General features: G+C 48.6%; 3 protein-coding genes and 1 long non-coding RNA gene across 9 annotated transcripts in view; 2 read left to right on the top strand and 2 right to left on the bottom strand.

Annotated features, from left to right (window-relative positions):
• LOC102968150 (cytochrome P450 4X1-like) overlaps positions 1–6,938 on the bottom strand; it is a 99,712-nt gene extending 92,774 nt beyond the window's left edge. Inside the window, exons 1-2 of one of the 2 annotated variants that reach the window (XM_042997019.1) lie at positions 6,741–6,938; positions 6,039–6,119 (exon numbers count right to left, since the gene is read on the bottom strand). In XM_042997019.1, coding sequence (XP_042852953.1) covers positions 6,039–6,119; positions 6,741–6,845 — 186 coding nt within the window. In that variant the 5' untranslated portion in view covers positions 6,846–6,938. Of the gene's footprint in view, positions 1–6,038 lie in introns of both variants that reach the window. The other variant, XM_042997020.1, reaches the window with a different exon arrangement.
• LOC102951340 (cytochrome P450 4A11-like) lies at positions 4,184–12,915 on the top strand. Its single transcript, XM_042997021.1, is given in 10 exon segments — positions 4,184–4,414; positions 4,902–4,962; positions 6,891–7,015; positions 7,882–8,092; positions 8,179–8,369; positions 8,466–8,599; positions 9,463–9,527; positions 9,677–9,753; positions 12,115–12,277; positions 12,279–12,915. Coding segments are annotated over 9 exon segments (1,107 nt in total). The 5' UTR covers positions 4,184–4,414; positions 4,902–4,959; the 3' UTR covers positions 12,417–12,915.
• Positions 12,916–15,943: 3,028 nt separating this feature from the next.
• LOC102969034 (cytochrome P450 4B1) overlaps positions 15,944–25,661 on the bottom strand; it is a 64,721-nt gene continuing 55,003 nt past the window's right edge. For 2 of the 5 annotated variants that reach the window (XM_042997014.1, XM_015535333.2), the window contains exons 2-12: positions 23,572–23,713; positions 23,344–23,388; positions 22,673–22,800; positions 21,750–21,874; positions 21,282–21,433; positions 21,022–21,128; positions 20,137–20,327; positions 17,810–17,943; positions 16,947–17,011; positions 16,764–16,846; positions 15,944–16,335 (exon numbers count right to left, since the gene is read on the bottom strand). In XM_042997014.1, the coding sequence (XP_042852948.1) occupies positions 16,152–16,335; positions 16,764–16,846; positions 16,947–17,011; positions 17,810–17,943; positions 20,137–20,327; positions 21,022–21,128; positions 21,282–21,433; positions 21,750–21,874; positions 22,673–22,800; positions 23,344–23,388; positions 23,572–23,713 (1,356 nt within the window). In that variant the 3' untranslated portion in view covers positions 15,944–16,151. Of the gene's footprint in view, positions 16,336–16,763; positions 16,847–16,946; positions 17,012–17,809; positions 17,944–20,136; positions 20,328–21,021; positions 21,129–21,281; positions 21,434–21,749; positions 21,875–22,672; positions 22,801–23,343; positions 23,389–23,571; positions 23,714–25,661 lie in introns of those variants that run through there. The other 3 variants (XM_042997018.1, XM_042997015.1, XM_042997016.1) reach the window with 2 other exon arrangements.
• On the top strand, positions 21,787–23,054 carry LOC122241305. The gene is made up of 3 exons (XR_006221365.1): positions 21,787–21,894; positions 22,436–22,529; positions 22,912–23,054. It is a non-coding gene; the product is annotated as an uncharacterized LOC122241305 (long non-coding RNA).

Here is a 25,661-nt window from a genome sequence, read left to right as displayed (position 1 = left end):
GTGTAACTCTCAATCACGCACCTGTCCTCTAGCCTGTCTGGCCTCTCCTGTCGTTATTCTTCCTGTGCGCTGGTCTGTCCTGTACTGTTTTGTCTTGCTGGTTTCCCAAATGACACAAACTTAGTCCCTTAAGGGACTGGGGCCAGACTGCCTGGCTTTGAACACTGGCTCTCCCTCTTACCAGTATATTGACGCTGGAAAGGCAACTAAGCTCTGGGTGCCTTGGTTTTCTCGCTCAGATTTTGAATTTATTTGAAAAAAATCTGTTGCGGGTTGGGGCACCTGGGTTGCTCAGCTGGTTAAGCATCCAACTTTGGCTCAGGTATGATCTCATGTTTCATGAATTTGAAGCCCACATCGGGCTCTCTACTGTCAGAGCGGATCACACTTCCAATCCTGTCTCCCACTCTCTCTGCCTTTCTCCCACTTGGCTTTCTCTCTCTCTCTCTCTCTCTCTCTCTGTCTCTCTCTTTGTCTCTCTCTCTCTCAAAAATAAATAAACATTAAAAAAAACTGTGTTAGAGTAGTTGTGGGTTAAAATATATAACGTTCTTTGCCCAGTGTCTAGAACATGGTAAGCACTCACTAAATGTTAGCTATTTACAAGTATATGCACCCAACTATATAGAGGAAATCGAGGATTTGGGGAGGAAAGACAGAGTGACACCCAGAATTCCATCCCAAGTATCCCACTTCCAACCTCCCTCCACAAGTGTTCCCAGTATGCTAGGTGCAAAGTTGGTGCTGGGCCAAGTAAAGAAAGGAGTAGGGTCCAAATTCAGTGGGCCGGGATCAGAGAGAGATGGGAAGTAAACAGAGAACTGGGGCAAGGTTGAGAGGAATGGGTAAAGTAGCTACCTCTCCCTGGGTTTGGACAGGAGCCCAGATTTAGGGGAGAGAGCTAAGAACTCCAGTGCTGTGGGTTGTGTAATGAATCTCCTGTCACGAGGTTGGGCAAAAGAGAAGGACTTTGGAGTTACAGGTGAGATGGGTGAGGAACAGGGCAGAAGGAAAGGGGGATTCATGGAAAGTGCCTTCTAAAGAAATCCTCATGAAGATATTTTGTTTTTATTTTTCTGAATTTTGGGCCTAGAGTTGACTTTGGGGAAGAGAAGCAGGAACAAGTAAGAGATTAAGTTGTCCCCATCAGATATGCTTTCATAGGCTCTCCATGAGCCTTTAGTGCCCATCCCCTTCTCTAGCACTCCACCTGGTGAACTCCTATTCACCCTTAAAGCTCCCACTCTCCTGTTTTGTTTTCTCCTTCCCTCGTAGGGCCCAGCCTACACATCACTCTTTCAGGACAGGCTTTATTGTGTTTTCCTATAATGTTAGTTCTCTGCTTTTACCCTTTAGACTGTGAGCTCAAGAACATTGGCTGAGTGCATGAGTGACTGCATGAATGTGCATTCCTGGGAGCAACTTGGGAAAGGGACGATTATGCCACATTACAGAAGGAGAAACTAAGGTTCAGGGAGTCTAAGTCACTGGCTTCCTAGATCATGAGTGTGCCCTAGGGTTGGATATCTAAGGCCGGTGCTCTGTCTGCCAGCACAGTCAGCCCCAGGCAAAACTGGTGAGTAGATAGTGACAAGCATGGGGAACATTGCTGAGGCAGATGAGGCAAGTGGTCGGGAGAACCCCTGATTCTAATCTCAACTGACGCTCTCGATAGTGGTTCTCCTGTGGCCATCTCACATTAGCCCCCTGTAAGACTTGCTCTCTGAAAAGGGATAATAATCCAACCAAGGCACACATTCTCACTTGGTAACTGGACTGTGCTCTTATTGCCATCAGGGCTCATGTCTGTTTGCAAGCAGCTGTGTTGTGGCACTTAGTACACCTGACACTTAGGAGATGCTCATGAAATACTGGATGACTAATTGGGAGAAGGGCAAGTGGGAGTTTGCCAGCCACTGTCGCTGTCTGCTGAGAAAGCTTTCCTCCCACTGTTTCCTAAGGTGGATCCTCACAGTTAATGAACTCTGAAAGCTCTGTCAAAGCTCTTCTCTCTCCCTTTGCCCTCCCTCCAGGTGGGCAGGGCAATCCTCCCTGCAGTGATGGGGCTGGGGTGCTCAGGGGAAGTCAGACATAGTCGGGGACAGACAGGAACAGCCAGCAATCCAGCAGTCCCTGCACCATGAGTGTCTCTTTGCTGAGTCTCACCAGACCCCTGGGCAGTGTCTCTGGGCTCCTGCAAGTGGTCTCTCTGCTAGGCCTGGCTCTGCTGTTGCTCAAGGCAGCACAGCTCTACCTGCACAGGCAGTGGCTGCTCAAAGCGGTCCAGCATTTCCCGTCCCCTCCTTCCCACTGGCTCTTTGGGCACATCCAGGAGGTAGGAAGGGGCTGGACCAGGGATGGGAGGGCAGGCTGGGCCAGCAAGAGCAGCAATACCCACCCAGCACTGACAGCACTAGCTGGTGGTGAAGGGTGCCCAGAGCAAAGGAACGACCCACATGGTGAGAGTCTCAACAAGGTTTTGTGGATTGTTCAATGGTAGGAGTCGATCAGGATTTGCCTTCTGATGTCTGCCTTTCCTTAGAGAAGGAGTCACCTTCATCTAGTGGCTTGAACATAAAGAAGAGAACTGGAAACAACTCCTATGCCATATTGGTGCCCCAACACTGCTCTGTCCCTTCTCCTTCCTAACCTCCTCCTGTACCCTAAGTCATTCATTGTCTCCCCCTGCCTGTGCATTCCCCTTCAACGGCGCTGCTCATACTTTCCCTTCCCCCTGGATAAATCTTTTCCCTCATATGGCCATCTGCCAAAGTCCAGCCCCAAGCCTCCTCCAAGATGTTTTTCTGGGCATCTCAGGAGTGGAGAGGACAACTCTTTTTCCCCTGGACTGTCCTTCTAATAAAGCAGGGCTGACCTGACTCCGCTATTTTTGTCTGCAGTGTCAAAGTTGTGAGCTCCTTGTAGGAGAGACCACCTCTAATTCATCTTTGTAACCCAATAGGGTGTTGGTCAATGACTTGAAGAATGAGCAAATGCATGAGGAAGGGCTTTCTAATGTCCAATTCTGAGTGCTCAAAGCTTCCCCAGACACTTGGGTTTCCCTTTATCACATTAATAATCTACTGTCGTGGCCACTTACTCTGTCTGTCTCCTCAAGTACAGCAGAAGCTTCAAACAGGTAAGATCTATGGCTATATCCTAATTCAGTGTTTAAACCAATGCCGTGCACATAGTAAATGCTCCGGTAACATGTGCTGAGTGAAGGAACCTGCCCTACAGTAGCACAGGTCACCTCAGCACTAGGAAATCCTGATTGTCAGGTGGGAGCAGGCAGAAATTAGATGCCAATGTAGCAGAGAGTTGCTTGAGTTACATAGATGTGGTAGAAATAAGGGGAGTTGCCTACGGGAACACGTCCAGGAACAATTGCCTATGTGAATTCCAGAAGTGGAGAGCAAAGCAGAGTGTTGAGAGCTGAGGAGTGGCAGTTGCTCTGTGGCAAAGTAGAAGGGCCCTCCAGGTAGAGGAAAGAGTGTGTACAAAGGACAGGAAATGTAAGCAGGTGTTGCAGGGCAGGTGTGAGGAGCAACAGTAACAGCATCTTCAGGGAAGGAGCAACAGGGCTGCTGGAATGGTCACAGGCAGGAGGCAAAGTAGAGAAAGCGAAGTCAGAAAGCAAAGACTTTTGTAATCCCCACCGAGGAGATGAAGGATACTACTGCAGACGGTAGAAGCTCACATGAATTTCTTTTTATTACAAGGTGAAAATGAGATAAAACCCTCAAATATCAAAACCATAGATCAGTATCATTTTTATCTCTATATATCCAGACTTAACAACTGTGTGCATATTCAATATGTAAAACTACATCATGCACACAGTTTTGTATTTATTTAGTTTTCACTTAGCTATATACCTCCCAAACACTATGCAATATTAACAAACATTTACATGTATGCTTTCAATTACTGTTGAAAGTAATATGGCAAAATAAAGTTAATACATAAATTTAATTTTAAAATATAAACCATTTCATGCTCCAAATAATATAATGAGTTGGCCAACTGCTTACCCAGTAATAGAAGTTGTCTTAAATTTTTTATGCCAATGTTATACCAATGACTTCCAAAAGTTTTGTACACCATGGAGTCAACCCCTGACATGTTTCTGTAGGCAGCTCGTTGTCAGGGCTCCTAACTCTACTCGACAATAGGACAGAACCTGGCCTTAGGGCAATCCTTGGACAACCACCAGAGTCTGGATCAGAGGCCAGGTCATAAGACACAGTTCTGAACACTTTGTTCTGCTGATAGTTCCAGAACTCTTTCCCTGTGCCCATCCTGACCTTAACGCCAACACTAACCCTGGAGCCAGAGGAAAGGGTTTACTGATTTACTTTTCCTGTGGTGATAGTTCCAAAAAGAAGAGGATCTGCAATGCCTACGGAAATGGGTAGATAAATTCCCATGTGCTTGTCCTCACTGGCTGTGGGGAACAGAGGTGGAGCTTGTGGTCTATGACCCTGACTACATGAAAGTTATCCTGGGACGATCTGGTGAGGGGACACCTTCATAACTGTTGAAGCAGCTCTTGCCCCTTGGGTACATGCCCACGGGTCTGTGAAATTGTAGAAGAGACTGGAGGCTCAGAAATCAATACCTGACCCCTTCTCTAGCATCCTCCCTGCTCACAACCAGCATGAGGCTGAATATTTATTGAAACCGAACTCTGTTTCCTTTCCTTCCCTTCCCTTCCCTTCCCTCTCCTCTCCTCTCCTCTTCTTAATCCTCCTTTCTTCCTTCTTTCCTTCCTTCATTCTTTCCTTCCTTCCTTCCTTCCTTCCTTCCTTCCTTCCTTCCTTCCTTCCTTCCTCCATTCCTCCCTGCTCACCTTCTGGCCTTCTTTCTTTCCTTTTTTAATCAAACTGAGATAATTCTAGAGTGAAAGACAATTTTCTACACAAGATGATCTGACTTTGGCACCTCTAACTGTTCCATATGGTGAGTAATGGGATGGCTGAGCCACTATAACTTACAGAAAAAACAGATTCTGTTTTTTCTTTGGCAATGAAACGGAACTTTTGTTTCTGCCCAATCCACCTACCTGGACTGGTAGGGCAGTACTGTGGACACTGAGTCTACCCTCCTGAGCCCACAGTGATTATCTGGAAAGAAAGGGAGTCAGGGCTGGGAGGCAAGTGGGAGGTGGCTTGACCAGCTGACAATCCTCAGGAAGGGATAGGGACCCATGGCCTGGACCACTGCACCTCCTGGGGGCAGCCTGCTTTCCTTATTCCCCTCAGTTTCCTGCAATGCCCTCTTACCTTTCAGACCCAAAGTCTCACGGCTTCTACAGACTCCTGGCTCCCTGGATAGTTAAGTACATTGAACCAGGACTAAAGTCCACCTTCTGGTTAGGTTTGCCAACAACTATCCATTCAGCCCAGATTAAACAAGAGGTGACTGGCACCATAGTCACACCCCTCAAGTCTGAATGGAGCCCCATTTCTCTCCTGATAAAACCCTCACCCCTTCCTAATGGTGGGGAGAGCCCTCCTGAAGCTCAGCTTCTTCCACATCACTTTGCAGTCCTCGCCAATGATGTCTGCCTGACTTTTCACCAAAGTCCTTCTATGACAAACACCCTACAACAGACTATAAGAGATCTCAGCTGTCATGACCATTTGTTGTGAAGTCACCCTCCTCATATGCATTGGCCTTCCTGACTTGCCCAGGATGCCCTTCTCATACACTGGTTACTCCCAAATTCTTGGGACATGTCTGGGAATACCCCTCCCCACAAACCCCCATTATGACCCAGGGTATGGTTTGCTCCTGTTGAATGGATAGTCATGGTTGAAGCACCGGAGAATACTGACCCCAGCCTTCCACTATGACATCCTGAAGCCCTACGTGGGTCTCATGGCTGACTCTGTCCGTGTGATGCTTAGAAGTCCATCCCACCCTCACCTGCACACTCATACCCACAGCACAGTTCACAGAATAGACTATCAGGCAGGTGTGTCCCTCAGATATTCATCAGGCATGCCCCCCAAAATCATGCACTTGTACCTTACCATGAGACGGGGCTCCCAAGAGTCGATGCGACAGGAAAGTACCCAGGCACCAGCTTTTCGCCACTCTGTGCTCATTGCCCACAGAAGAGAGAGTCATGGTGGATAGAGGGTCCTTCTCCTCCCCACTTCATGTTTTTGGCTTGGATAGGAAAAGTAGCTTATCCCCCTGAAAGCTGCTAGGACAAGCTGCCACTGGCTGACCTGGGCAGTAGCAGCTTCAGTGGCAGGGTAAGATCCCAAGGATGTCACTGAAATAGGCTCTTGGCTTGGGCTAAAGGCTTCTACATAGATTTTAACCATTCTATGGAGGGAAATGGAGACCAGGTCTCTACCCCCAGGGCTTGGTCCTGGAATAATATCATCTCTGAACAGGACCCTTATTTCTCACTGTGCTTGGCTGACTTTTGTTGAACAAAAGGAATTGAGATCCTTGATATCCCTTCCTTAGGAACCCTGGTACTGGCCCTTTAGCCTTTCTCCTACTTTGACACTTGCCCCTTAATGTGGAACTTCACCTTTTTCTCATGTTAGATCAACTACAGGACAGAAAGATTCCCCCTTTGTGCCCTGGGGAACAATGTTTCCTGGTCTGCTAAAAGATGGTTAGTGCCATAACTTACTCCTACATCAGACTATAAGAGATCATGATTAATTATGTAACAAATATGTCTGAGAAATATTAATCACTTTAGAAATACTTACTTGCCATATGGCTCCAAATAGCCCCAAACATATCCACTTTAGAAAGTGAGGACATCTCATCAGAATATTTGCAGAGACAGAAAGAGAGTCTAGCTTTGTCAACATGGGCCTTCTGGAGGAGTAGAGGATTAATATGTCCCACCACCACAGGACAAATGGGAGGACTTCATCAGACAGAACTCATATGTGGAGATCTTTGAGCATGTCTCCTTGATGACCTTGGACACCATTATGAAGTGCGCCTTCAGCTACCAAGGCAGCCACCAAGCAGACAGGTCAGTGTAATCTTCAGCTACCAGGTCCTATTTCCTACCAACTGGCATGGACTTATCCTGAGAGGTAGGTAGGGCAGCTTAGGTGTTTTCTAGCACAAACAGCCACATTATGCAGAGAGCACCAGGCCATAATCAAATTCGGCCCACACCAAAGTTAATTAGGCACAGATCCCTGATCCCTGCCATAGGGAAAAACCTGGCTACCATCACACAAATGGGCTGATGGTCTTGAGTGCATAAGACAGAAAAGGAAAATGCCTCGGGTTGCCTGTCCCACTGATTGAGGAACCCTCCACCCACAGCCCCAATCCACTCCAGGGCCGATGTCTCCCTCACACAGGCCCTTCTGCATCCTCCCCATTCAGGATCTCCCAGTCCTACATCCAGGCCATTCAAGACCTGAGAAATCTGTTTTTTTTTCCCCTGAGTGTGGAATGCTCTCTACCAGAATGACATCATTTACAGGCTGACCCCTGAAGGCCGCTGGAACCACCAGGCCTGCCAGCTTGCCCATCAACACTCAGGTTGGACTCTGACCCCTGGGCAGCTCCACTCCTTCACTGGACACATCCCAAAGGAACTGGCCCCAAATACTCAGGCAAACCCCTGTCTCCTCTCTGCTACTCCAGGGGCTGGGACACACCCACACTGGGTACCCCCCTGGTGCAGGTGTTAGGATGCCAGTGCTGTGCAGGAGCTGACACGTGTCAGCACATGGGTGAAGGTTGAGTGAGACCCCCTGCCAGCAGCATTCAAGCAGAGTCTCTACAGGCTGTGCTGTTGAGAGGCGACCCAACCCACAAGCACATGGTGCCACAGCTCTCACCCTGACATGCACACCCATTACCACTTTCCTCCTGATCCAGCTGGAACACAGGCTGGGATACAGGCAGCAAGTGGGCCAAAGGAGGTGACTGTGTCTGGGAACTTAGAGCTCTCAGCTCTGCCTGGGAACACTGTTCTGGGACAGACCAAGTGATCAAGCTGAAGAAGGCTCAGCTGCAGGAGGAGGAAGAGCTGGAGAAGGTCAGGAACAAGAGGCACTTGGACTTCCTGGACATCCTCTTCTTTGCCAGAGTGAGTGTGAGCAGGGGAGGCATGAGGCTTTGCACACAAGCTTAGAGGAGGGAGGCAAACCCTGCTGTGTCTCCATGTCTTCCCAGATGGAAGATGGGAGCAGCATGCCTGACAAGGACCTCTGTGCTGAAGTGGACACGTTCATGTTTGAGGGCCATGACACCACAGCCAGTGGCATCTCCTGGATCCTCTATGCCCTGGCCACACACCCTGAGCATCAACAGCAGTGCCATGAAGAGGTCCAGAGCCTTCTGGGAGATGGTGCCTCCATCACCTGGTGAGTGCTCATGAGATGGGAGACCCCTGATCACTCATTTAGAGAATTCCCTGCTTGCCAGCATCTTGCCTGTCCTTCAGGATAGCTTTGTTTCAGGGACCACCTAGACCAGATGCCCTACACCACCATGTGCATCAAGGAGGCACTGCGACTCTATCCGCCAGTTCCAGGCATTGGAAGAGAGCTCAGCAAGCCCATCAGCTTCCCTGATGGACGGTCCTTGCCCAAAGGTATGAGCATCACCACACTCACTAAATAAGAACACACGGGAAGTCAGAAATCTATACACCCCAAGGCAGTTCCTGAAAGTCTTTGAGACTAGTTTCCACCTCAAAATCAATGCTTCCTTTGCAGTTTGGGTGAGGTATATGATGTGCTTTGCACAGAGTTTAAATCCAGCAGAAGCTCAATAAACAAATGGCAGCCTCTGAATGTGGCTTTGGGTTTTGCCCTAATATTCTAATTCCCTGAGATGTGAATGCTTGAAAGACAATCAGGTGGAGTAGGGGGAGATGTTATCTTTCCTTTTGGGGTCTAGGTTACTGAGAGACATTAAAAAATTCACTGTCATGGCTCAGATGGTCCAGGATCTGGAGAGCCCTCAGGTTGGTGGCAGAAAGAAGCTGAAGATCATACCTGAGATCCCAGCCATGGTTGGAGGCCAACATTTGGCTCACCACTGATCTGAATCCCAGCCCTGCCACATTCTAACTGTGTGGTCATAAGCAAGTAGCTTAGCTTCTTGAGGCTCAGGTGTCTCATGTGAACAATGGAGATATGAGTGCCTTCGTTGGACGGTTGTTGTGAGGATGGATAAGTTCGTGCATATTCCCCAAAGGCTCATAGATTGTACTTGACAAATGTGAGTTGTTTGTCACTTTAGTTCCTCCAGAACATAAGCCTCCAGTTCTTTCTTGTTTCTCAACCTGTTCTGGTTATCTAGTAATATGTTTACATATGCTTTGCCATGTAAGCCCCACCTCCCTTGCCACACAATCAATCCACTTGGAGTGATGAGAAGTGGCTCTCATTGTGCATGCACACGGCTCCTCATGGCATGAGTATGATCAGTCTTTTGTCTTCTGTCCCACAGGATTCTTACTCATGCTCTCTTTTTATTGCCTTCACCACAACCCCAAGGTGTGGCCAAACCCAGAGGTATGATGGCCTGGGGAGGAGGGGATGGGATGATCTCTCCAGACAAATCCATCTTCCCCATCCCACCTCTGGGTAGTCTGTGTGGTGGTTGGTTGATAGGAAGGAGAGACTTGACCACACCTGTCCTGTCCCTGGTGTTCCCTCTGCAGGTGTTTGACCCTTCACAGTATGCACCAGGTTCTGCTTGACACAGTCATGCTTTCCTGCCCTTCTCAGGAGGATCAAGGTGAGGTGCTTGAACATGGATGGGGGTGTTCTAGGAATATATTTGATGTTTATGACCTCTTCTGTTCATCTGTGATGTCTGCAGTTACTGGTCTTTTATGATTGTGTGTTGGGAAAAGGTGTGTGTCTCTGTGTTCAAAGGAAAGGTGGTAATCACAACCTGCCATGATGTCTTTGACCCATGCTCTTACCCAATAGCCAACTATAATTCAGTATCATGGTGTTCCAAAGTTTAGTGTATTCCAGTGCTTTCCTCACTTTAGGAGGATGATTTCTCATAATCAGAATATTTCAGATGTTTGATTTTCTCAATTATTACTAATTTCTAAAGATGATTTTCTCTCATCCTATATTGTGAGTCCAGCCCACTGCTTTTTGTACCTAATTCACTGATCTGTCACTCACTGTATCAATGCTATTTGCCTGGGTTTGGATTTCCCATGGATTCCTTTTACAAATGGTCAAGTCATATACATGATTGGTTTGAGTAGTCATTTGAACAATGTCTCACGTCAATACCTGTCTTCTCTATTTTTGCAATCTAATCCAACAAAATGTTTACTGTGCATTAATATTCACATAACCATGACAACTTTTCCAGCTAGCAAAATTCCTTATGCGAATCGGATTTATATATCTTAGTCCCAGAATTTATATAGTCAACATTGGCAAAAAGCACAAAATTGAGGACAATAAACTGCTTTTGAGAGAAAATCCACTAATTTGTAGTGGCATTTGCAAAGTTCCTGGTGTGTAAAACATAAAGCAGACTTGAAGTGGCTGTGGAGCTGGATGACTATTCTCCTGAGTGGCTGCTCTGAAATCCTCCAGTGCTGTTGAAATGGTCCTCTAAATAGTAACCTCCATAAACCTTGTAAATATTTACTAGAAACAAGTTATTTTCTGAATACATAAATCTGTGAGTTCTTCAAATAGTGAATCCACTTTCACAGAATAGGCTTTAAGCAAACTACTCTTCCAGATACTCGCTGTAGGATTTGAGCCTAGACATTGGTGCAAGCCATATGGCTGCCAGTAGAGACAGGAGAGGGATAGACAGCTCCAGCCTAGCTCACACCTAATAGTTACTCATATTTCATTTCATTCCATTCAGGGTTTTTTTCAGTTCAATAAACATCATTGAGTTATAAGACTACTAATTAAGCCTATCTCTGTGTGCCAAGTCCTCTTCTAGGAGTTGGGAACACAGAGAAAGATACTGCCCTTGCCTTTAAGAGTTCACAGTCAATAGATAAATGTCTCCACTCAAAGAGACATCATTCATTCATTCATTCATTCATTATTCTTTCACTCCATCATTTACTAACTGAACACACAGTAGGATATTTCGTGTACCTGGAACTGTCCTATTATGAAAGGTGATGTGTCCCTGAGTAAAAAACACTAGTGTGACTTCATGGTCTGTGAATACAGATATGCTGCCAGCAGCAGAGGTGAGGGTGAGCTTTCATTGCCCTTAACCTCGAGCATGTGGCAGGTAGAGGTAGAGGGAGGGTATTCTCAGGGATCTCATCAGCAGGAGCTGAGCTGGAAGGTGGAGCTGGATAGATGACAGGTGAGTGAGGCAAAAGCTGGAGAGGGTTTTCATGCCAGCTGAGGCACATGGACATGTCCTAGGTGTGATGAAGGGCCTGGGAGGGTCTGAACTGGGCTGAGGCTTCAGGACAGGAAGGGAAGGCAGGAGACAGGAAAGCTTGGGTGAGGAGCCTGAGGGATGGCAGGCAGGGACTTTATCAAATACAATTAATATTTACAGCAGCTGGTTGAAGGAGGGGTCAAGGGGATGACAGGAGTCTAGACCCAAACTGGGTGGCAGATGGTGTAGCAGGTTGAGCATCGCTAAGGCCTTGACCCTCCAGGATGTTTCTCTGTTTCCATTCTGACTTCCTTACACAATTCCACCTTGTCCTTTCTCTGAGGATCTGGGTCCCTATAGCTCCCCAGATGGTTAAGGCCTGAAGTGTGTCCCAGCCTATCCCCTATGGTACCCTATCCTGGGTTTCCCTTTATGAAATCAGAAATGGCTTATGGAGAGAGCAAATAACTTGATTAACTGTTGTAGTGATCACTTGACTTGCCTGGGTGGCTCAGGGGGCTGACCCCCTTGTAAGAGGATTTCAGGCCTGTTGACAGCAGAGGTAGGAGAAGGAGCTAGCCCTGGAAGACTGTAGGCTTTGTCAAAGGTCAGAGGTAGAGTGTGAAGCAAGGCTTGGGTTGAGATGTATGTGTATCCTATAAGGAAAGGGATCGGGGCCGGGCCCATGCAGGAGGGCCCTGCATGTGCTGTTCCCAGCAAGGGGATTGAGGCCACTTCTCATTCCCTTTTCCCTCCCTGACCCAGGAACTGCATTGGGAAGCAGTTTGCCATGAATGAGATGAAGGTGGCGGTGGCCCTGACCCTGCTCTGCTTTGAGCTGGTGCCAGATCCTTCCAGGGTCCCTGTTCCCTGGCCAAGAATTGTGTTGAAGTCCAAGAATGGGATCCACCTGCATCTCAGGAAGCTGCTCTAACCCCTGTGCAGACAAGGATGAGCCCAAGAACCTCCTGCCTGCCATCCTGTCTTCCTGTCCGTCTCCCCTGTCTCCTGTCTTCTGTCCCCCTCCAGCCTCCCTGATAGCCTCCTCTTGCCATCAGAGTGTCTGACCTTCTCTGTCTCACCCTTTGCCAGGTTTCCTATTTACTCATCTTTTACCTTTTTCCTATCTACGTGAATCCCCGCCTGTCCACTTAACCCAATGCCTGCTTGTCCCCCACCTTGCTTTCCTCTGCATGTCTTTCTCCTTTTGTACCTATTTGGTTGTCCCTATATTATTTTTTTCTGGCTGCCAAAATAACTTACCATAGCCTTAGTGACTTATAATAATATCAATTTGTTCTCTTACAGTTCTGGAGTTGAAATTCTAAAATTGATTTTGCTGGAAAACGGCCAAGAAGTTGGTACAGTCACACTACCTCCAGGCTTTAAGAGAGAATCCCCCTCTGCCTGTTCCAGCCTCTAGCTGCATTCCTTATGATCTTTGGCTTTTGGAGCCTCCTCTATATTCAAATTCAGCAGTATCTTTCAATGTCTTTCTGCTTCTGTATTCATATCACCTTCTCTTCCATAAAGGCTTTTGTGATTGTATAGCCCTGCTTGGATAAAACAGACCTATCTCAGGTTCCAGGACATGGACTTGGGGAACCATCATTCACCCTGCTTAGTTTCTGTGTGATTGCTATTGGTCCATGCTCCCAGCTCTCTCCTGTGTGTTACCTGTATTCTTGTTTGTAATTATTCATATACCTTCTTCTTTTTTCCTCCCTGGAATAAAGTTCTTAATGTTGTATGGGGTGTGTGTCTTCCCTTGGAAGTAGATGAAGAAAAGAGAGAGAAGGGGGAGAAATACAGAGGAGACAAGGAAGTGGGGTCATATCTGCTCTGTGATGCCAGAACCCCAGGAGGGCCGGATGTGTCCCATTGCATCAGACCATGGAGTGGTTGGCTGTCTAGGAAGTACTGGTAGGAGCCCATGTGGGCCAATGGATTGGCCAGTGGCAAAGGATGTGAGACCCCAAGCAGCAAATTGAAGGTGGTATCTCTCCCACAGGACAACCCCCTTGGCAGTCCCTTGCATCTCTGGTCTGCCACCCTGAGTGGGAGGGACTTTTTCAACCCTGCCCCATTATGTGACTGCTTGGGTGTTTGTCCTCCTGACCCTGGGCCCTGTTCCCAGGACCTCCTTTGCCCTCCTCCACCTCTCTCAAACCAGCCCCCATTCTTTCCTTGGTTCTAAACACAGATCTCCCTCTTATCCCACCCCTGCCATTCCTAGCCAGACCCCTGGATGCCATAGACAGACTTCCTTGCAGGCCTCAGCCTATGGTGTGATGCTACATTCTGCCTCCCTGAAGGGCCTTCTTCCCCCGTTGGTGCTTGTAGCCAGGACCTCTCTTTCTGTCCCCTGGCTTCCTAGATCACTGGGCTAGTTCAGCCCTTCTTTGAGAAGGGACAGAGTGGATGCTTGGTGTTTGACTAGGGGTTGGGGCAGGAAAGTAAGCTGGGAAGGCACTGGACAGGAAGTCTGGAAGGTTCCCTGGCATCAGGTGGTGCAGAAGGGGAGGGGCTGAGGCTCAGAGAGTACAAGATAATGGGAGCTTGGAATTCTAGGTGGCCAGCCATGGACACATGCTCTGACCACAGGATTACATTGATGTTAATGATTGTGACCAAGAAGTGAGCCTGCTGCCTCTAGGCAAAAGAAGAAACCCAGGCTGAGTTCACACTCATATGCACAATCCCCATGCCACATACCTGTATAGCCACACCTGTGTGCACTCCTCACACACTCTATACTCTACCCCATACACGTGCATACAAATGCCAGGGGTCATAGGAAGCCACTAGGTGTTTGGAGGGCTAGAAAGATTAAGTGGAGTTCATCTTTGGTGCCCGCTGTTCTGCAGCCTCGGTCCTCCCTTGCCACGTGGAGCTTTCCCCTTCTGTCAAGCTTGGAGCTCTCAGCTCTGTTTCCCACAGACATATGCTCTCAGACCAAGAGAATCAATACACCTATGGAGTCTTGGTCACGAGGGTCCAAAGTCAGAAGACCTCATCTCAAGATGTTTTCTGATGGGCATCTTGGCAGTTTCCTTCTCTTAACATTGAAGCAGGATAAGGGCCGCCTCCAGTCCTTCCTCATAGGTTTCCTGACAAACCAAACAGATAAGGGAAGCAGACAAGTCTTAGACTTGGGTGCCACCCATGGGCCAGAGGTGATTATGACCTCTGAGTTCTGCTCTCTGGTGATGGCTACCTCTACTTGCATAGAGAAAGGTCTGTCCACAAGCAGGATAGAGAGGGAAGTTGGTGGTATGGATGACACCCTAGCTGAGGTCTCTGAATCCCAGCCTCAGGTGGGTAAGGAGTTCTGGGTCTTGACAAGGCTTTGCAGGAGTGAGCAGGTGGCCCATAGCCAAACTTCCAGGGCTGTGGCCTTCTTTTAAGAAGGGGAAGCATCTGGGGCGCCTGGGTGGCACAGTCGGTTAAGCGTCCGACTTCAGCCAGGTCACGATCTCGCAGTCTGTGAGTTCGAGCCCCGCGTCAGGCTCTGGGCTGATGGCTCGGAGCCTGGAGCCTGTTTCCGATTCTGTGTCTCCCTCTCTCTCTGCCCCTCCCCCGTTCATGCTCTGTCTCTCTCTGTCCCAAAAATAAATTAAAAACGTTGAAAAAAAATTTTTATAAAAAAAAAAAAAAAGAAGGGGAAGCATCAATAGCAGGAAGGTTGTGTCTCCAGATGGTACATCCTCAGGGCAACATGGAGACATCCCCAAGTCCCAGGGCTAGAATTCCCCTCTCTTATCCTTCCCCTCCATCTCCAGTGTCCTCCCTTCCACTGTTGTCTAATTCCTGGATTAGAACTCAATAGTGGCCTTAGAACTTGAACCCTGGTGATATATGTGACCTCACCCATCAGGCAGCTGCTGCAGGGAATACTGAGGAAGAATTTCTAATTCATCATGGGGCCCCCCAGTCTGAGGCCCTCCCCTAAAGCCATTCTTTGTACCTTTGTACCTCACCTGCCTCAAGGTTTGATTTAAGCACTGTCTCTTCCAGGAAGCCCCCCTCTTTAATGCCACTCTACTGCTTTCTCCAGCAAAAGTCTGAACACTCAGAGTACTGGGTGACTGTGACACAGATGCTGACAATGGCTAGAGTGCTACAGAAACCTGTCTCAGGAGGGGCAGAAGATACACTTGGGAAACCATGTTCCATATTCCTTGATTTCAGTGGTAGTTGCCTGGGAATTTCCTTTAGAAATTCATTGCCTTGTACATTTTTTGTTTAGGTAATTTTTCCTTATGTCTGTTATATTACACACACACACACACACACACACACACACACACAGATGCACACACATGCACACACATACACAGTTAAGCAGAGAAATACATCTCAGTGAGGGGGAAAGTCCCCAAAGCCATCCCTCTTTCATGTGGAGTAGGTGAGTGCTGGGTCAGAATCACGAATCCCAAGACAAAGCTTCCATTGCATTCACTGCATCATCAGGGCTGGCATGTAAGTTTCTGCTACATTCTAGAAAGATTGTCAATTATAGGAGATAAAGGGAGATCCTAGAAGCAAGTATGTGCTCATCATATGCTTGTTGAATGAATGAGGTTTAGAATACACACATAATAAACATTTATTGACACACATGCTTACATGTCACTGCCCTCCAGATGACTGTTTATGTGGGTGCCTGCTCCTCTGCTAAACTGTAAGCCTCCCAAAGACAGGGAGCTATAGCTATTCTATGATCCAGCCTGGGAGATTCTATGATCCAGCCCAAGGAGAGGCCACAGTCTGGGCTGTCTGGGGCCCTATCCTAGGCAGAGCTACTTCCCAGAGCCCAGGTGCAGAGGCTTCAGGCGGAGGTGGATTCCATTCTTGGAGCGCAGAATTAGCTGGGGCATCTTGATGGGGGGCTGCAAGGGGTCCAGGGCGAACTCAAAGCGGAGCAAGCAGAGGGCCGTGACCACCTTCATCTCATTCATGGCAAACTGCTGCCCGATGCAGTTCCTACCGTGAGCAGCACAAGGTGGCATCAGACTATGGTGTGTCAAGAGTGAGAAAGTCCAAAACTCTTAGTGGCCAACAAAAGCCAATAACTATTTGTGGATGGACAACTGGCTGATCAATTGATTGACTTGGACACAGGCAACAGATCTTGGGAGCACAGTGAGGGTCCTAGACCGAATAGATTCACATTGGGGGTTCTGGTTTGGGGGCTTCTCTTGGAATGACTCAGCCAGCCCACCACCTGCCAGGAACATGAATATGCTAATGGAAAGAAGAAAGTCCCTGGAACTTACTCTGCTTTAGGATCACCCAAAACCCAGTGGCAGCTCCCTTATCACAGAATTCCCCAAAATGATGCTTTACCCACAACATCTTCCATTCTCCCCTCCCCAGTCCTGAGGGCCTGGGGACATTGGTCCTCTCCTTACCTGGGCCCAGCAGAGAAAGGCATGAAAGCAAAGGGGTGGCGTGTGGCCACATTCTCAGGAGTAAAGCGCAGAGGGTCAAAGACCTAAGAGGACAAGCCTTGTTTAAATATCTGCCAGGTGCTGGAGAGGGTGACCTCCATAACCTCCCACCCCATCTGACCTCCAGGCCCAGGGATGGGGTACCTCAGAGTCAGGCCACACTGAGCTGTTCCTGTGGAGGGCATAGATGTGCAGAGAGATCAGGCTGCCTGTGGGCAGAGCAGAGGCTTGGTAGCTAGGTGGTCCTCAGAGAGCCATGCCCACCTCCTCACAGGGCCAGAATCCCCTAGTATTCTTCTAACTGGGCACGAGCCCCCGCCTGAGCACTGCCAGTGATGGAGGGTTCATCACCACGTTCAAGACATAAAAGTGCTTTTGATGATCATATCTACTTCCTCCAGTCCCAGCACTGGACACAAGCACCTGACACAGACATTGTGGAATGGAGAGAGGAAAAAGGAGGACTGAACCCACCTTACCATGAGATAGGACAGGCAAGGACTATTACAACACTTTCTACTTTCAAATAATTGATGCTTGAGGGAAGTTACTATTCATAACCTTATGCTATCAATAGTAACACCTACCATTCATCAGGTGCATGTTGTGTGCCAGATACAGAGTTAAACACTCCTTACGAAGCTACTACATACAGCTGCACAGGTTGTGGAATGCACATAATCATTGTCTATGTGAATGGTGCTTCCTGAAGTTGTTCAGGACACAACCTACATAGTGGCACATGACATCCCTGATGAATACTGTCTCTTTAACCTTGACAACAACCTTGTAAGGCAAATACTCTTCTTCCCCCTGCTTTACAGAAGAGGAAACAGAGGCTCGAGGTAGAGATTTATCCATACATTATAGAACCAGGATTTGGACCAAGGCCAAACACAAAGCTTGAGCTCTTCCCCATTGGTGCAAAGATTTGGCCAAAGGGACAGCGAGTGTCAGAGAAGCATCCACAAGGACTCCAGTTCCATCCCCAATCCATTCCATCTCACCTGCAGGTAGAGAGCGGCCATCCACAAAGTTGACAGGCTTGCTGAGCTGGCGGTACACCTGGGGCACAGGTGGGTAGAGGCGAAGGCTCTCCTTGATGCACATGGTCAAGTAGGTCATCTTCCCCAGATCATCCCTACCAGCAATACAACCAAGCTTTCTGGGGATGGGAAGCAACGGGGTTCCACAGGAAGGCAGGCTCCAGCCCCACCTTTCCACCTTAACCACCATCACACATCCAACAAGGAGAGGGACATAAATGCTTCAAGTGTCTACACCAGACTGGAATGGGGTAGCCACTTGGACCCAGGGGTTCTGGCTCCACTTTTCCTTTTTTTATTTTTTTTTTCTGATTCCACTTTTCTCCATCCCTCCCTCATTGCTGCTAGAAAAGGAAGGCACAGAACCCTAGAGTTGTATGTGTATCCAGCCATCAAAGACAAAGTCACTCCTGTGTCTCTCAAGGCTCCGCAAAAGCCCCATAAAGGACAATTCTTTAGGTTCCACTTGGTTTCCCCTGTGGAACTGAGGTGGAAGAAAACAAGGGCTGATATACATTGGTTGAATGAAGAAATAAATGCATAAACTATGACAAGCTCAGTTCAAAAACAAAAATTGTATTTCTCTTTTCCTCTTTTCTACCAGGAAGCTCACACACAAATGTGGTCCAACCATGATCACTATGCAGCACTTTATTAGAGAGCCCCAAACCCTAAGGATTTTTTTTTTGGCCAGGTCCTCATTTTTTTTAGATATACTTGACTTTGTTAAAACCAGGAACTTCTATTCATCAAGAGATACCTTAGAGGAGATGAAATGGCAGGTTACACACCAGGATAAGATATTTTCAATTAACATTAACAAAGTATTATATACCAGTAATAATTTTTTCATTTGTGTTTTATTGCTTGTATTGAATAGGTGTCCTGTAAGTTGCTTCAAGTTCTAACTGAAATGAAGTGAAAATAAAATAAATAAATATTTTAACTCCCTGCCTCCAAGCCGTGTTCATGTTGTTATACCACCTAAATGCCTGTTTCTTTCTTCCTTTGTCTGAGTGTCACCCCTCCTTAGAAAGCCAACTCAAGGGGCATCTGGGTGGCTCAATCAGTTAAGCCTCTGACTCTTGATTTTGGCTCAGGTCATGATCTCACAGTTCATGGGTTTGAGCCCTGCATTGGATTCTCTCTTTCCTTGTCTCTCTGCCCCTCCCCTGCTTGTTCTTGTTCTCTCTCTCTCTCTCCCTCTCTCTCTGTCTCTCTCTGTCTCCCTCTCCCTCTCTCAATAAATAAAAGAATTAAAAAAAAAAAGAAAGTCAGTCCAAGCCCCACTCCTTCTGATTCCTCTGCTGTCAACATGGGTCACTCAATCTTACTCCATTCTGTGTTTTCTCTCTAGCTTTTGGTTATTTGGTTCAACTTTCTAAAAACCTCCTAATGGCAACAACTTGGCTCCTTTTCCTTCTCTTCCCAGCCGCACCCCCAGAAGCACCTGGCACATGGCTGGACACGCTGGGAGGTTTCCAACATCTGGCTGGTAAAAGTATATAGTGGCGACATCAAATCTCAGATCCCGAAATATAGGTCAGTCTCCTTCTGGTGAATCTAAAGTCTCTCCCACTGACGGAGCATTTGCTGTGCTATGCTGTGTGCCTAACCCCATGTTGGAGGTAGCACAGGAGCCAGAGAGAAAGTTAAGGTGGCTGACAGAAGGCCAAGGCCTGAGGGGGAGGAGGGAGGGAGAGAGGGGCCTGTGGGAGAATCCCAGAGATGACCTGCAAAGAGGTCAGCATCTGTCAGTGTCATGTCAATGAGTTCAAATTTGAATCAAGAAACAGAGAACAATTGAAAGATTTTAAGTGATAGGGTTTGGGAAACAGGCTTTTCTCTTTCACCAGAGGAGTCTAGAGGCTGCACATAACCATCCAAAGGCAGGTGGGAGGGATGTGGTCAGCTCCCCAGGGTCTGGCTGTATCCATCCTCAGTTCCCTCCTATCTCCCGGCAGCTGGCCCCCACTGTTCCATCCAGCACCCCAGAAGGGTAGTCAGGTTCTTCCAGCAGAGGCAGTCAGTACACCAAAAATCGGCCTCCTGGTGGCAACTCAACCTGAAAAAGGCTGCACTATGGGAGAAGGAGCTGAGGGATGTGTCTGCAGAGGTCCCCCCCTGAAAGCCACAGCGCTGGAAGGAACAGGACAATGGCCACCACCCTCACCTAGTTTCCAGGATGGTCCCCCTGCATCATCTGAAGATGACACCAGACAGCATAGGCTCAACTTATTGCTGGGACAGGGAAGCAAGACACTGTGCTCAGCCACAGCCTCACTCACCACTGGAAGGAGTCCCGGTCCCCAAGGATCTCGCAGACCTCCTCCCGACAACGACTCTGGTGCTCCGGGTACAGGGCCATGCAGTAGAGAAACCAGGAGATGCCACTGGTGGTGGTGTCATGGCCTTCAAACATGAATGTGTCCACTTCAGCCCGCAGTTCTGCGTCGGACAACTTGATCCCACTTTCATCCTAGGTTAGGGAAGGCATGATGGGACAGCTCAACGTATTTGAGATAGGTATCAAGAAGACATCATAACAGCTGTCAAATGAAGGTCCAAGGGAGGGAAGGAAAACACCTTTTCAGACTGGGAGTTGAGACCTTCCCCCAGATTCCTATCTCAGGCATGGTTTGGATGCCTCCTACTCCAGGAAACCTTCCCTGATCCCTCTGCCCAAGTGACTTTACCCAGCCCTGACAGTCAATTCTGCTCAGAATGCCACCTGGCAGAGGAAGATATCTTTGTCACTGTCACCTCCTGTCCTTCCACTAGACTATAAGTGTCTGGATGCAAGGCCAGGTCTTTCTCATCTTCTGCACAAGAACTAACCCAGGGTAGGGGTTAGTGAGTTTGTAGAGTGGATGAATAAAGGAAGGAAGAAAGGAAGGAAAGGAAGGAAGGAAAGACTCTTCAGAGTCTTAGAAGGCTAGAATTGGTCTTTAGGACTTCTAACGTATGACCCAGGCTTCCTGCTACTACATCTCTCCCCACTGCCACAGCTTCCCATCTATGAGTTTTTTCTGATGTGTGTCATAAGACAAGGAGCAGGTCATATTTGCTGGGGAAAGAGAAGGAAAGTGCTTACCAGCCCCTGCTGCTGTCCAAGGGAGGGGCTTGACCCCTCTGGTACAAGTTCTCAGGTGGTCCACTGCACACTCACTCACCCGAGCCCCCAGAAGAATATCTAGGAAGTCCAGGTGCCTCCGGTTCTGGATCTTCTCCTGCTCTTTCTCATCCTGCAGGGCTGCCTTTCGTTCCCTGATGACCTGGTCTGGGCCAGGAGCAGAGGGTGTCACTGCCTGGGGACCCATTCTCTGCCTGAAGGGGGGTTGAAATTCTTCAATGGCAGAGGTCCCAGATGGGCCTAGAGGAGCTAGACTAGACCCTTGGCTTCCTGTGGTTGGGCCCTGTGGGAAAGGCCCACCTGTGTGGTCGTGGGCTGCCTGGCAGGCCCGTAGGAAGCGTCGGCCATGTGGGGTGAGCCAGTAGATGAAGTCATTATGGTACTGGAAGGACTCGATGCGCTGCTGCATCAGCAGGGTGAGGTCGCTGACCGCCAGGTAGTAGCTATTGTCCCTACACAGTAGAAGAGTGGGCAGGAGTGCTCAGACTGTGACCCACAGAGTTGCCTGGGGCAATTCCATTCCAGAATCCAGCCCCAACCACATGCTTCTCACCCTTCCTCTCCCTGCCATTAAGCCTCTCCACCAAAGGAAGAATCTGTCTTCTAACTTTGGGCAAGGCCCAGTTGCCTCCACCTATGCCCAAGCTGGGGCTTCCTAGGGCAGGACCCTATGTCCTCTCAAACCAGGGCCTTAGAGTCCTGCCAACACTCCCCACTGAGCTGGCCTGGGTAGATAGAGACTGTGGTCAGCCCCAAGTACCCCCAGACCTGTGACTGAGACCGCTGTTTCCTTTGCCAAAGGTGCACTTCATGAGTGAGTCCAGCGCCATGTGGCCCACATCACAGAAGATGTCAAAGCTCTTATCCTCACGAGCCTTTTCTTCCCACTTGTCCTGGAGCCCAGAAATGGAAGGTAATGTCAGGGGGTCAGCTGGGCACCCCCACCCCTGTCCTCCAGGATGCATAGCCTATCCTCTCTCCCATGAACCAAGTCCCTGGCCTGGCCTCCATCCTGCTGGAATGTAGGGGTGCAGGGCAGGTAGGGGCTTCAGGCTAGGGTAGGACCAGGAGGCAGCACATACAGACACTGAGCCAGAGAGCCTACATAAAGGGAAAAGGAGGGCTGAGAGGTGGAGAGCTCCTCACCACAGCCTGTGTATAAGTCAGGCCTGCAGTGATGCTAGCAAGGAGTTTCCTACGAGGGGAAAGACTAGCCCGGGTAACTTCCAGGGATTACCCATCCCTGAGAGTCAGAGCCTGATCTCTGATCTTTGGCATCCCTTTCAGAGATGAGCTGCTAATGACATTATTTTAGATAGTTGTGGTAGGCAGAGAATGAGAAGGAAGCACTTTCCAGATATGAAAGACCTTCCTAATATTCTCAGATATAGGCATCCCTCCAGTCTGCTACAGGAGGATCCCTACTGGGGCCTCACAGAAGCCCTTTGTTCTAGGAAGAGGGATGCCTGGATTTCCCAGTGGAGACAGGGCCAGAGCTGCCCAACTACTTGGAGTCTCAGCACTTGATCAGAACCCAGCACACAGCAGGTATCAGGTACAGCAGGGCTTGGCACTGCTATTACAGGCAGTACAGGCCTTTGGGGTCTTAGCAATTCTCCTCATGGCCCTGCCCAGGGAAGCTTGGGGAGGAGGCAGCCATAGCCTCCAGGAGCCTGGCACTGGGACCTCACCAGCATGGCGTGTGTGGAGTTGTTGAACACAGCCACATAGGGTTTCAGCACGTCATAGTGGAAGCCAGGTGTGAGCAGCTTGCGGTGCTCATACCACTTGGGCCCATGGAGGACCAGCAGGCCTTTCCCTGGGTAAAAGATGGCAGAGGGGAAGCTGGTCATCTACAAGATCCTGTCCCACACCTGGAAGCTTGGGGCTCCCACCCCAGTCCTCCTTACCCAGCCTCCTGTCCCAACAGCTCTGCCTTCTAGCCACCCAGTGTTTGCAGCCTCTGATGAAACCAGCTTGGCCCTACCATCACTCCCTCCTCAGGCTTTTGCCCGGCCAGCACCACCAATAAAATCTCCTAGGATCCCACTCCAGGGCCACCTATTCCAGGAAGCTGTTTTTCAGACTCATGTATTTTCCAAAGCCCTTGCTATGCCTGTCCATGGAAGAGGACATACCCAGAAGGAGAAGATGCCTGAGCCCCACTTCCCCAGCAAGCTAGGAGCTATCCTGCCTCTTCCCCTGTCTCCCCACTGAGCAGCTGAGCTTGGGAGGGGCACTTGGGAGCCAGGTGTTCCCATGGATGAGATAAGACTGAGTGGGCACAGGACAGAGAGGGATGGGACAGGGAAGGATCCTGGTAACCCAGCACTAAGGTCAGAGAAAGCAAGTGCCCACTCACCAATCCACTGGAGGAAGAAATCATACACGTCCGCAGCCTTGGGATCTGCAGGAGAAAGAGAAGATCGGGTCATGCAAAAACTAGGAGATACCTGAAAGAGGCTTATTAATCAATAGGATGTGGACCTCGGCTGCCCAGACGTAAGGTGCAGACCCCAGGATTCCTCCCCACTTGGAGCTCTGAGCCCTTTGCTCTCAGGAAACCCCACCCTCTCTTGGGAGGCCTCACCTCCTCGGCTATACACAGCCTTGGCATAATCAGGCTCATAGATGTTCAGGAAGCCAAGGAACTGTCCAAGCCAGAGTGGGTGGGCATAAGGGAACTGGTGGGCCCAGGACACCACCTTGTCCAGGCTCCCTGTCTTCTGGATCTGAAATAGTTAAAGAAGAGCAAAACATTCAGGGAACACTATCACCAGCCAGGCCTTAAGTCCCTGGGCAGGAAGAGAGGAGGCTGCCCAGAGAGACCCTTGGAGCATCCTCCCCTCCTCCTGCATTCCTCTGCCAGCCAGTCACAGTCCTATATATCTCTGGGCTCAGTCCCCTCTCCAGTCCCAGAGCCACTGCTGTAAGTCTAAGCACACTCTTACTATACGTGGTTTAGCTTAACAATCCCAAACTAGCCAACCTGCTTCCATCTGGTGCCTGTCACCAACACTCTGTCTATACTGCTCACAAAAAGCAAATGCTTTTGAGCATTAAACTTTTTCATAGTTTAGAAAGATAGTTTAGAAAGATAATACCAGCTTGCTGTGCAATGCAGAAGTCTGCTCGATTCTGCCCCTGCTATGTCATTCAACACATTTGTATTGAGGTCCTACTATAGGCAGGGCACTGTCTAGATGTCCCAGGGGATGGGACAGACATGGTTCTGCCCTTTCATTCTATGGGGAACACTGATAATATTCAACTAAACAACAAGTAGAATGAATACAGACAGTAGTAAGTGTAACAAGGGAACAAACACAGTGCTATGAGAAAGACTAACAGTGCTATGAAAACAGACTAATCTGCTTAGACAGGGAGATCCAGGATGGCCTCTTGTTGGAGAGGACACTCAAGGTGAAAACCAAAGAATAACAAGGAGCCAGCAGTGCAAAGAGTAAGGAAGGAACACTCCCAGTAGAGCAAACAGCAAGCACAAATGCTCTGGGGCAGGGGGAATGTGGTGTCTTCCAGGAGCTGCCCCTCCGTGGGACAGTGGCCTGAGATGAGGTTGGAGAGGTTATCTAGAGGGTGGTGTGTGCTCTTTGGGGGATTTTCTAGCTACATCTACTCACCCAGAGGTGCTTTATATAAATGTACTTTTCTGAAACCTGCCTTTTTCATTTAACGTATCTTGTCCTTCTTTTCAAACTCATGCATTTAACTGTCCCTCAATATTTTTAGCTATTTCAATTATATGGTATTCCACTATAGTGATGTACCATTATGTATTTATCCATTTTCCCCTATTCAGAGGCAGTCTTTCAGAGATATACTTAAAACCCTTCAGTGGCCTGCCCATGGGTCTCAGAATAAAGTTTGAGCTCCAGAGTTTGTGAGGAGGTATAGTTATAGCTAACTGGGGAGCTGGAATGTGAACTAAGGAAAGCTGACTTCACAGCCTGCAATCTTTGGAGCTTGGAAGATCTGGGCTTGATATTGATTTCCCCTATTTTTAGATGTGTGAACTTGGGCAACATCTTTAGGCTTTCTGAATCTTACTCTTCTCATCTGTAAAATGGGAATGATAACTTACCTTATAGGATTTTTTTGGTATTAATTAAATCATGCAGGGCATGTGTTATTTGTTGAGGTCATGCGGCATTTAAAGTCCTTAACTGATATATTATATGGAAGGACCCGGCACTGGATCCTGCACAAGGTAAGCCCTCGACTTGTAGTTACTTCCCCTTCAAGCCTATTTTTCCCCAACATCCTCCTCCCTGCATCTCCTGCCATATCCTACTCCCAAAAGCCCCCAAACTACACTAAAGAATTCATTCTGAACATGCCCTACGATACTTCCACCCATGGATAAAGGATTAATCCTTGTCCCGAGTCACATGGGAAGTTGAGCTTGAGTTACACCCTCCATCTCCATTCCCTTGGAAACCTGGTAACTGCCTGTGGCGTTCTCTGTTAGTGTCCACTCTGCTTTCTGGGGCCACAGGCTCCCACTGCCCAGGAACGTCCTGGGATTGGAAAGTGGGGGCCAGATTCCCCAGACCGGCTCCTCTCTAGGGTGGACATCCTTAGGGGTCCATGGGTGCTCTAGTCTCAGTCCTCCCCCACCCCACCTCTTGGTCACTACCTCTCCCCACAAGACTGGGCAGT

The sequence above is a fragment of the Panthera tigris genome, chromosome C1 (genome assembly GCF_018350195.1).
Source record: "Panthera tigris isolate Pti1 chromosome C1, P.tigris_Pti1_mat1.1, whole genome shotgun sequence".
In the NCBI taxonomy this organism is placed as follows: domain Eukaryota; kingdom Metazoa; phylum Chordata; class Mammalia; order Carnivora; family Felidae; genus Panthera; species Panthera tigris.
This window is presented reverse-complemented; position numbering and strand designations above follow the sequence as displayed.